General features: G+C 38.9%; 1 protein-coding gene across 1 annotated transcript; it reads left to right on the top strand.

The window, feature by feature from the left end:
• Positions 1 to 459: 459 nt before the first annotated feature.
• Positions 460 to 1,968, top strand: LOC114315828 (protein FAR1-RELATED SEQUENCE 5-like). The gene has a single exon (XM_082871588.1). The coding sequence runs from the start codon at positions 460 to 462 to the stop codon at positions 1,966 to 1,968; it is 1,509 nt and encodes a 502-aa protein (XP_082727714.1).
• Positions 1,969 to 12,802: the final 10,834 nt, after the last annotated feature.

Genomic DNA, 12,802 nt, shown 5'->3' with positions numbered 1-12,802 from the left:
ATATATAATTAATATAAAGAAACTATCAAAGTGGGAGAAAAAAATCTGAATTTAAACCGTTAATCTGATAATTATATGCAAGAGATCTGACCAAATCGAGTAGAAAGAGTGTTGTTGGGCAGTTTCGAGTTTTTGTTTGTTCCTCATGACTTCCATTGAGAATTGAGCAAGTAGGATTTTATTGATATGACATATTTTTTTTAAAATGGATGATCTGAAATTTATGATTATGTTGAATATCAGTTTGAGGCATTCAACTGATTCAAAAATGGATGATCTGTTGTTCACTACCATTGAGGCAAATTTGAAATATGTTTCTAAATTATAAATCTATTATATATCATCTACTTGAATCAGTTTGAACATTATTCTGACTATGTTCATTATAATCATTTTCAGTTGCATTTTCATATGGATATGGAACCTGAGAATGATTGTGCTTGGAAGCCAAAATAGGGAATGACATTCGATTCTGAACAATGTGTGTATGATTTTTATAATACATATGGAGGAAGACTGGGGTTTAGCATAAGAAGGGATTTTTGTAGGAAGAACAAGGTCACTAACCAACTTATTTGTAGACTTTTAGTTTGCAACAAGGAGGGATTTCAGAAAGGTGACAAACGAGACCCATTGTCAAAAAACCCTAGAGCTGAAACTAGGGCCGGTTCTGAGGCTCGACTTTATGTCAAATTAGATGAGGGTACTGGGAAATCTGTTGTGACTGATTTCAAAGAAAAACACAACCATGATCTTGTATCACCCGAGTGTGCCCACATGTTGCCGTCACAAAGAAAGATATCGACTACCCAAGCAATTGAGTTAGATTTGGCGGCACAATCTGGTCTTCGTTTAGGCAAGTCTTTTGAACTCATGGGTAGGGAAGCTAGTGGGAGGCAATGTCTTGGGTTTACAAAATTAGATCAAAAAAATTATTTGAGAACCAAAAGACAACAAAGTTTAGCATATGGGGAAGTAGACAATGTGTTGCAATACTTTAAAGAAAAATCTTTGCAGAATCCTTCCTTCTTTTATGCTTTCCAGTTAGATAATGAAGAGCAAATAGCGAATATGTTTTGGACTGATGCACAAATGATCATGGATTATGCCCAATTTGGTGATGTTGTCACTTTTGATACTACTTACAAGTTAAACAAAGAACATAGACCCTTCGTGTCTTTTCTGGGATTTAACCATCATAGGAAAACAGTTATATTTGGTGCAGCCTTGTTGTATGATGAGACCGCCGAATCATTTGTATGGTTGTTTCAAAATTTTCTGGAGGCTATGTTAGAAAGGGCACCAAAAACGTTGTTCATTGATCAAGATGCTGCAATGGCTAAAGCCATACCCATCTTTATGCCTGACACAAGTCACCGTTTGTGTACTTGGCATTTGATGCAAAATGCATTAAAACATGTTAATTGTTTGCTCCAAGATAAGGGGGTAAAGGGTGTACTAAATAAGTTCTTCTTTGACATTAAAGATGCAAATCAATGGAAGTTAGAGTGGGCGGAAATGCCTGATAAATATGATGCACATGAAAACCATTGGTTGAAATTGACTTTTGCGGTGAAAGAAAAATGGGGCTGGCCATATGTTAGATCAACATGGGCTGTAAGAATGAGTACCACACAACTTAGTGAATCTTTTAATGCTTTTTTGAAGGATTACATTCGTCCTAATTTTAATTTAAATGAATTCTTCATGCATTTCGAAAGGGTACTTTACAAGAAGCGATACAAGGAGTTAGAAGCAGGATATACTTTGTGCCAAAGGTTGTCAAAGGTGAAAGCAACAATAAGAATGTTAATTCAAATGGGTAATGTTTACACAAAAAAGATATTTGAAGAATTTCAAAATGAGTACTTTCGATCCATTAAATCGGACATAGAAGCAATTGAATATGGCGAGGCTAGTACCATTTACATAGTTGTTGATGTTGGTAACAACATGCAAGGAAAGTGAAGATGGAGAGGGATAGGTCATTGGGTTGTAATTGTACAAAGTTTGAAAGGGAAGGAATCTTTTGTTGTCACTCATTAAAGGTTATTAGAGACATATTGAAGACGAAAGAGGTTCCTCCACAATACATTCTAAAGAGGTGGACCAAACAAGCAAGAGCTGAAACTATGAAGGACATTAAGGGGAATGTCATGACCCAAACCAGCCCCTATAGGTTTAGCACCGTAACCGGCCAATAATCCGAGATTACCAAAGGCCTGCTTAACAGTCAAATAGAATTACAGAGTACAGGGGCTGGTGGAAGCCAATACAGTAATTAAAATATGTCCAATGAGCTGTGACAGTCTGTATACAAAAAGACTTTTCATATGTATATATACATATACAAGCAGTACCAAAACAGTATGTACAATATATACAATCATTCAGGACAGGGACTTAATCCCTATTTAAAACAGTACAGTACAAAAACATTCAGTCTATACAGAACATAACCAAGATGAGGGAAAAACTAAAAGACCCCAGACAGCCTCGGCTTGAATAGTTTTGGAACCTCAAAGTGAGGTACAAAGGTTGGCTTGACAAAACTGGAGTTTACCCCGACGCTCCTAGCAATGGTCCGGTGCCTGTACACCTACATATATTTATGAGCAGTGAGCTAAAGCCCAGTGAATAACATAATGTGTAAAGAGGTGAAGAATGAATGTCCTTTCGGTATTGAAAATAGTCAATTGATTCAGTGTATCAGTTATTCAGTCATAGTAGTCATATGTGGTACATTCATTAGCAGAACAGTACAGTAAACAGTAGGTATTGAAAGACCGAACAGTCAATGATGGCCATCATATCAGTAAACAGAAGTTCCAAAGTAGGAACTGACAGAGATCTCTGTAACAATAGTAGTAACAGTAACAGTAATTGCTAAGGATGCCACAATACAGTTCAGAATAGAGGACAAACATTCATTCAGTTAACAGTAAACAGTTCAGAAAACAGTTCAGTTGATCATTCAGAAAATATTCATTTTCGAACATATCTTTACAACATTGTTACTCATAGAGTTCTGGGCTACAGATAAGCTAGAGCGCATCTCCGGATGCCAACCCTACACAGTTACAGAGTGAACACACACTAAGCTACACAGTTGGAAAAATAATAACTTAATCCCTAACTCGACTCGGTGTGGTCCTACATCAATATCCTCATTAAGATGCCTGAAACTAGGCCTAAGAATGCCTAGAATGAAATGAGGATGCAATGATGCACTTTAAAAACATTTTTAGAATTTTCAGAAAACAGGGGTCCCACTCAAGCGTGGGTTTACCCGCTCGAGCGTACAGGTAAACAAAATACTCCGCTCGAGTGCGAGTTACCATGCTCGAGCGGACTGTAAAACATGCCATAAGTACTGGATGTGTGAAAATCACGCTCGATTGGGCGCTCGATACCCGTTCGAGCGTGTGACACAAGTCCTCGCTCGAGCGGACTGTAAAACAGTGTAAAGTGCTGGATGCACGAATTTTACGCTCGAGCACCAGTCACTCCGCTCGAGCGTGAGTCCAAAATCTGGAATTCCCAGATTTGAACCTCAAGCTCAAAAACAAGTTTTAAAACACCAAATTCGATCCTTTTGGAATAATTTTCTGGAAAACACTTCAGAACTCATAATATAACATGTTTCAAAGATCAGTTTGAGAAATCAAAGCCCAAAGGTAGTTCAATTAAATCCGATTTCAAACCAATTTTCAAGAACATAAGTCAAACATGACATGCATGAGTTTAAACTAAATCAAAGCTTCAATTACTTGCTCAAATGAGCCAATTTCTTCCAAAACATGGTAAAATCATGAACTGTGATCAAAAGATGAACATGCATGAAGCAATCTCATGAACAATAACTTCAAAACTCAAGAATGGCAACATGCATGCATGATTTGAGCTACAATTCAACATGCTAGAACCAATTCATGACGTAGCTCTTCAATATGACATGAACCATGCAAGAACCAACTTAAAGACACAATTAAGAGGTTGAATTCCTTACCTTCAATTTAAGGTATGGAAGTCATATTCTTGCAATCTTCCTACAATTTCTCCAAGTTTCCAAGCAAATATGAGATGAAGTCAAGTTCTCTCTCCTATCACTCTCTCTAGTCGGCTGTAGCAAGGAAAACAAATGGCTGAGCAAATGTGTGTCTAAGTGTAATCAAGTCTCAATATGTTTAGTGTAGTGGCCCACTAGGATGTTGGTAATTAAGCCAACTATTGCAATTTATCCTTGTTTAATCTAATTAAATCATACCAAATCACATTTCAATTAAATACACCATAAAATCACATAAATTATGATTAACACACATCACTAATCAATTTCAGATTCGGCCGCCGATAAGGCCTTCAATTTGCAGTTTAAAACATAAAACATGAACAGATAATTTAACAGTCAACAGATAGATATGCATTTAGACTAGCACACTCAATCGGTCAGTTCAGTATTTCAATCAGTCAGTCAATTAACATGTTTAGTCTCAGTTTAGCAGTAATCAGCGATTAATCAGTAATCAGTGGTGAGGGTTGTCACAGTCTCCCCTCCTTATAAAGAGTTTAGTCCTCCAAACTCGAATTACCTTCATTCTGGAAGAAAACATGATTCAGTGGGAACAGTTCAGGATATCTCTTCATCATGTCATCTTCCCTTTCCCAAGTGGCATAGACGCCACCATGGTTTTGCCAGTCAACTTTCACTAACGGAATCTCTTTGTTTCTCAACTTCTTGATCCGTCTGTTTACAATTTGAATAGGCCGTTCCTCGTAAGTGTAGTCATCACTCAGCACTACACGAGTAGGCTCAATCACATAGAAAGGATCTCGGAGGTAATCCCTCAACATAGAAATGTGGAAGACGTTATGCATATGTTCCATTTCAGGGAGAAGCGCTACTTGATACGCCACCGGATTGATTTTCTCAATAATCTCATACGGTCCGACATATCGCGGCGCTAACTTGCTTTTAACTCCAAAATGAGTCTGGCCCTTCATCGGTGTCACTTTTACAAAAACGTGATCACCTACTTCATATTCTCTGTCTCGCCTTCGGACATCTGGATAACTTTTCTGTCTGCTCTGTGCGGTTTTCAGTCTCTGTTGTATCAGTTTCACTTTTTCTGTAGTTTCATACACAACCTCGGGCCTAAGCAAAGGCCCATCTCTAACTTCTGCCCAGCAAATCGGAGATCGACATTTTCTACCATACAATGCCTCGAAAAGCGCCATATCAATGCTTGAGTGAAAGCTGTTATTGTAGGCGAATTCAGCCAACGGTAAATGACTTTCCCAATTTCCCTGAAAGTCAAGGACACACATTCTCAACAAATCCTCCAGAGTCTGGATGGTCTTTTCTGACTGACCATCTGTCTGAGAATGATAGGCACTACTCAGTCTCAGTTCAGTACCCAATGTAGTTTGCAGACTTTGCCAAAATCTCGATGTAAACTTCGAGTCCCTATCAGAAACAATGGACACAGGCACTCCATGCAGTCTAACAATTTCATCAATATAGAGCATAGCCAGTTTATCCGCATTATAAATTGTTTTGACAGGTAAGAAGTGAGCAGATTTAGTCAGTCTATCAACAATAACACAAATTGAGTCCATATCTTTACTGGAGCGAAGTAAACCAACAATAAAACCCATGGTAATATGTTCACATTTCCACTCCGGTATCAGTAAGGGTTGCAGTAAACCTGCGGGTCGTTGATGTTCGGCTTTAACTTGTTGGCAATGAAGACATTTCGACACAAAATCAGCAATTTCTTTCTTCATTCCGGGCCACCAGAAATTCTGTCTCAAGTCTTGGTACATTTTCATATTCCCTGGATGGATAGACAGTTTTGAATTGTGGCACTCTTACAGAACTCTTCTTTTAAGTTCAGAATCATTCGGTACACACAGTCTTCCCTGAAATTTCAGCACATTACTTTCAAATTTGAAATCCGGCTTCGGTTTGGATTCCCGTTCTTCGATGACCTTCCTCAAGAAGTCATTATGTTACTGTTTCTCTTTAATTTCTTCAATCAGTGCCAGTTGAGCAGAAATGGCAGCTATTGTTCCACCTTGTTCTCGCGAAACAATCTCAATTTCAGATTTCTGAAGGTCACAAAGCAACTCTTTCTGTCCGGTGAGTAAACAGGCTAAGCTTCCAATCGATTTCCGACTCAGTGCATCGGCAACGGTGTTAGCTTTCCCCGGATGATACAAAATTTGTAGATCATAATCTTTTATTAGTTTTAACCATCTCCGCTGCCTCATATTCAGTTCTTTCTGTGTGAAGAAGTATTTCAAACTCTTGTGGTCTGTATACACCTCACATGTCGCCCCATAAAGGTAGTGACGCCAGATTTTCAGTGCAAACACTACTGCAGCAAGTTCTAAATCATGGGTCGGGTAGTTCTTTTCATGCGGTCTCAGTTGTCGGGAAGCATAGGCAATAACTCTCCTATTCTGCATTAAAACACATCTCAAACCCTTATGAAAAGCATCACTAAAAATGGTAAAACCATCCGTACCTGAAGATAGGGTAACAACTGGTGCAGTCACAAGTCGAGTTTTCAACTCTTGGAATGCTGATTCTCTTTGGTCAATCCAGTCAAATGATATCCCCTTCTGAGTCAACTGTGTCAGTGGTAAGGCAATTTTGGAGAAGTCTTTGAGAAATCTTCTGTAATACCCGGCTAACCCCAAAAAGCTTCTGACTTCTGTAACATTTGTTGGTCTAGGCCAATTTACCACGGCTTCAATTTTCTGTGGGTCAACTGAAATGCCATCTCTACTAATAACATGTCCCAAAAACATAACATGATCAAGCCAAAATTCATATTTACTCAATTTCGCATACAGTTTCTGTTCTCTTAGGGTCTGTAAGGCAAGTCTCAGATGATGTTCATGTTCTTCTATACTTTTAGAATAAATCAGGATGTCGTCTATAAATACAACAATAAAGTCATCGAGGAATGGTTTAAAAATTCTGTTCATAAGGCCCATAAATGCAGCAGGTGCATTGGTAACTCCGAAAGGCATAACTAGGAATTCGTAATGTCCATACCTCGTTCGAAAAGTAGTTTTGTCAATGTCCTCTGGTTTAACTTTCAGCTGATGGTATCCGGATCTTAGATCAATCTTAGAGAACACTTGAGCACCCTGTAACTGATCAAATAAGTCATCAATACGCAGCAATGGATATTTATTTTTCACAGTTATCTTGTTCAGTTCGCGGTAGTCAATACAAAGTCTCAGTGAGCCGTCTTTCTTTTTCACAAACAAAACAGGTGCGCCCCATGGCGAAGTACTGGGCCTGATGAACTTCTTATCTAACAGTTCTTGCAGTTGCACTTTCAATTCTTTCAGTTCAGTCGGAGCCATTCGGTAAGGAGCTTTAGATACTGGCTGTGCACCCAGAATCACATCAACGGTGAACTCAATCTCCCTGTCAATCAAATCCCCTAGCAGATCATCTGGAAAAACATCTGGAAATTCTCTGACTATAGGAATATTGTTCACATCAGTATTATCATCAATAGGTACAGTCAATACAGAACATAGATACCCTTTACTCAGTTTAAAGGCTTTCATGGAGGAAATCAGATACAGGGGAGGTACTACTCCAACTCCATTAAGCACAAATTCAGGCAAACTAGGTGGACGGAAAATGACTTGTTTTGTTACGCAATCTATGGTAGCATGATATTTTGTTAACCAGTCCATTCCCAATATCACATCAAAGTGATCAATATTCAGAGGCAGTAAATCAACAAACAGATGCATATCCCCAACAATAATTTCACATGCAGGGTACATATAAGCACAAGTCACAGATCCCCCAACAGGTGAAGATACAGCTAACAAGTAATTCATGGGTTCCAATGGTCTATTCAATTTTCGCGAAAAAGCATACGATACATATGAATGTGTAGACTCCGAATCAATCAAAACATACGCATTTTGAGTACAAATAAAGAGAATACCTGACACAACGATCTCGGTATTCTATACATCTCTCGGTACGAGTGCGAACACTCGGCCTTGCCTTATAGGCTCTTTTCCAGTCGCTTTAGGGTTGGGTTTCGGTGGAGCAGTTGATGCTGCGGTGCTTGGTGCAGCTTTATTATTGCCCTGAGGAGTGGAAGGGCAATCTTTGACCATGTGGCCCACCTTGCCACACCTGTAACAAGCACCAGATAATTTATAACAAACTCCCTTGTGCCTTTTGCCACATTCAGAGTCGGGTGGTATAGAACCACTTCCCTAACTGGAGCTGGTGGTTGACCCTGAGTTTTGCTTTTTGTTCAGTGGGTTGTTTCTGCCTTTCTTGAATTTAAAATCCCGTTTCTTCTCGCGCCACTCAGTTACGGGTGTTTCAGTCTGTTTCAAAGCTTTGATATTTGCTTCAGCCATAATGGCTCGGTCAAGAACATCCACATATTTCAGTAACTTTAGCACATTGATTATGTCCAATATTTCTACATTGAGGCCGCTTTCAAACTTTCTGGCCTTCTTGTAGTCGGTGTCCACCATGTGTGGTGCATATCTAGCAAGTTCGATGAACTTTGTTTCATACTCTCCTACGGACATGGCGCCTTGTTTCAGTTGTTCGAACTCGGTCACCTTTCTATCCCTGACACACTGAGGGAAATACTTTTCGAAGGACTCCTTAAATTGAGCCCAGGTCATGACAGTATTTGTATCACGGATCAACATCCACCACCTTCTAGCTTCTTCTTGTAAGGTGAAGGTAGCTAGCAACACCTTGTGTGCTTCAGAACATGGAAAAACTTCAAATAACTTTTCAGTCTCAAAAACCCAAGCTTCAGCTTTTAGCGGTTCAAGGACTCCCTGAAAGGATGACAGTTTCATCTTACTAAATTTCTGTGTCAGAGCTATGATATCATCATTCATAGGTGGCTCCGATTGTACTGGAGGAGGTGGGGACTGTTGGTTCTTTTGTTGCTCTAGTCTTTCAGTTAGTAGTTCCACCATTCTCTCCAACCTTGACATTCTAGTCTCAGAGGATTCAGTTTCATCAACATTTCTTGCGTTATCCATCTCACTATAGGCAGTTATAACAATTATAAGCATAGGCAGTTGCATACGTAGACAGATTATCACACTAACAGTTATATTCATGTCTTAGCCACACACACTTATCATGCTCATGTAATGCCCTAATCACTTTTCTAGGACATCCTATAGCTCATTTGGACACGTATGTACGGTATAACTCGTGATTTAAGTATCGCTCTAATACCACTCTGTCACGACCCAAACCCGCCCTTATGGGTTTAGCACCGTAACCGGCCAGTAATCCGAGATTACCAAAGGCCTGCTTAACAGTCAAACAGAATTACAGAGTACAGGGGTTGGCGGAAGTCAATACAGTAATTAAAATATGTCCAATGTGCTGTGACAGTCTGTATGCAAAAAGACTTTTCATATGTATATATACATATACAAGCAGTACCAAAACAGTATGTACAATATATACAACCATTCAGGACAAGGACTTAATCCCTATTTAAAACAGTACAGTACAAAAACATTCAGTCTATACAGAACATAACCAAGAAGGGGGAAAAACTAAAAGACCCCAGACAGCCTCGGCGTGAACAGTTCTGGAACCTCAAAGTAAGGCACAAAGGTTGGCTTGACAAAACTGGAGTTTACCCCGATGCTCCTAGCAACGGTCCGGTGCCTGTACACCTACATATATTTATGAGCAGTGAGCTAAAGCCCAGTGAATAACATAATGTGTAAAGAGGTTAAGAATGAATGTCCTTTCAGTATTGAAAATAGTCAATTGATTCAGTGTATTAGTTATTCAGTCATAGCAGTCATATGTGGTACATCCATTAGCAGAACAGTACAGTAAACAGTAGGTCTTGAAAGACCGAACAGTCAATGATGGCCATCATATCAGTAAACAGAAGTTCCAAAATAGGAACTGACAGAGATCTCTGTAACAATAGTAGTAACAGTAACAGTAATTGCTAAGGATGCCACAATACAGTTCAGAATAGAGGACAAACATTCATTCAGTTAACAGTAAACAGTTCAGAAAACAGTTCAGTTGATCATTCAGAAAATATTCATTTTCGAACATATCTTTACAACATTGTTACTCATAGAGTTCTGGGCTACAGATAAGCTAGAGCGCGTCTCCGGATGCCAACCCTACACAGTTACAGAGTGAACACACACTAAGCTACACAGTTGGGAAAATAATAACTTAATCCCTAACTCGACTCGGTGTGGTCCTACATCAATATTCTCATTAAGTTACCTGAAAGTAGGCCTAAGAATGCCTAGAATGGAATGAGGATGCAAGGATGCACTTTAAAAACATTTTCAGAATTTTCAGAAAATAGGGGTCCCGCTCGAGCGTGGGTTTACCCGCTCGAGCGTACAGGCAAACAAAATACTCCACTCGAGCGCGAGTTACCACGCTCGAGTGGACTGTAAAACATGCCAAAAGTACTGGATGTGTGAAAATCACGCTCGATTGGGTGCTCGATACCCGCTCGAGCGTGTGACACAAGTCCTCGCTCGAGCGTCCAATACTCCGCTCGAGCGGACTGTAAAACAGTATAAAGTGCTGGATGCACGAATTTTACGCTCGAGCGCCAGTCACTCCGCTCGAGCGTGAGTCCAAAATCTGGAATTTTCAGATTTGAACCTCAAGCTCAAAAACAAGTTTTAAAACACCAAATTCGATCCTTTTGGGATAATTTTCTGGAAAACACTTCAGAACTCATAATATAACATGTTTCAAAGATCAATTTGAGAAATCAAAGCCCAAAGGTAGTTTAATTAAATTCGATTTCAAACCAATTTCCAAGAACATAACTCAAACATGACATGCATGAGTTTAAACCAAATCAAAGCTTCAATTACTTGCTCAAATGAGCCAATTTCTTCCAAAACATGGTAAAATCATGAACTATGATCAAAAGATGAACATGCATGAAGCAATCTCATGAACAATAACTTCAAAACTCAAGAATGGCAACATGCATGCATGATTTGAGCTACAATTCAACATGCTAGAACCAATTCATGACTTAGCTCTTCAATATGACATGAACCATGCAAGAACCAACTTAAAGACATAATTAAGAGGTTGAATTCCTTACCTAAGTCTTCAATTTAAGGTATGGAAGTCCTATTCTTGCAATCTTTCTACAATTTCTCCAAGTTTCCAAGCAAATATGAGATGAAGTCAAGCTCTCTCTCCTATCACTCTCTCTAGTCGGCTGTAGCAAGGAAAACAAATGGCTGAGCAAATGTGTGTCTAAGTGTAATCAAGTCTCAATATGTTTGGTGTAGTGGCCCACTAGGATGGCATGTTGGTAATTAAGCCAACTATTGCAATTTATCCTTATTTAATCTAATTAAATCATACCAAATCACATTTCAATTAAATACACCATAAAATCACATAAATTATGATTAACACATATCACTAATCAATTTCAGATTCGGTCGCCGATAAGGCCTTCAATTTGCAGTTTAAAACATAAAACATGAACAGATAATTTAACAGTCAATAGATAGATATGCATTTAGACTAGCACACTCAATCGGTCAGTTCAGTATTTCAATCAGTCAGTCAATTAACATGTTTAGTCTCAGTTTAGTAGTAATCAGTGGTTAATCAGTAATCAGTGGTGAGGGTTTTCACAGGGAATGACATTCAAGTGGATGTGAAATTCCAACAAGCCTCGCAGTATAAGACATTGATGACCGCATTTAGAGCACTAGCAAGTAGAGCTGCTGAAACTGAAGAAACTTATGATTTTTGTATTGCACACCTTGCTACATTAGGTGCAAATGTTGAAGGCAAGTTAGGTGCCCTTTTTGGTGTTGGAAATGAAGTAAGTAATGATCATGACACCCAAAGCTTTGAAGTGGTTTGCGAAGATGTGAATCATGCTGTGCAACCAAAAGGATTGAAGAAAAAACTGGCAACTACTAAGGGCAAAAGGAGGGTAAAAGGTGGATTTGAAGCGGCGTTTATAGCAAACTCCAAAAAAAAAATCCCGTGCTAACAGCTTGGCTTCATCACAATTTATTGCAAGTCCAACAGTTGCACCTTCTCCATTATCTATTGGAGGAGATATCTATGTTCGTCAACATGTTCCTCCTCTTCAACCTCTTCCTCCCCTTCATCATTTTCCTCCATCTTTGCCCATGGGTGGTAATTTTATTCCTCCGCCATTGATGAATCCCACATATCATGTAAGTGTTAGTACAATGTATGTATTTATTTTATGGATATAATATGTGACTCAACCCATGATTGCGAAGCCTAATATATGACATTGTTCTTTGCCAATTTGCAGGACATGTATGTAGTGCATAATTCTTTGCCAAATTCAATGCCTTAACGGTATCCTGCTGAACCAACATTCCAGTCACTACTTCAAGGTTCATATGGATATGACATTGGGTTTCGATATTCTCAAGAATCAAACAGTCCAATGTGGAGTCAGGTTCGTCCTTGCTGTCTTTTGAATTTGTAGTTGCTTAAAATTCTGGATTTTGAGTTGCTGAAAATTCTATTTGAAGTATGTCTTTAGTTGTTGAAAACCACAATAGTTTTTTTTTTTTCAATTAAATTTTTTCTTTGTCCATTTCAGGCTGTGGACAAGCACAAAGACAAGCAAACTGAAGATGAAAATGGCATGCAAAGTGAAGTCATACCATCTCAAATTGTGAAGCAAACTCATGCTGGATTGCTGCACAAATTCTGATGTTGCTGAGAAGTGAAGTAATGGCCTTTATGTGT

This window comes from Camellia sinensis, chromosome 5 (assembly GCF_055761805.1).
Source record: "Camellia sinensis isolate YWXY chromosome 5, ASM5576180v1, whole genome shotgun sequence".
NCBI classification, from domain to species: domain Eukaryota; kingdom Viridiplantae; phylum Streptophyta; class Magnoliopsida; order Ericales; family Theaceae; genus Camellia; species Camellia sinensis.
This window is presented reverse-complemented; position numbering and strand designations above follow the sequence as displayed.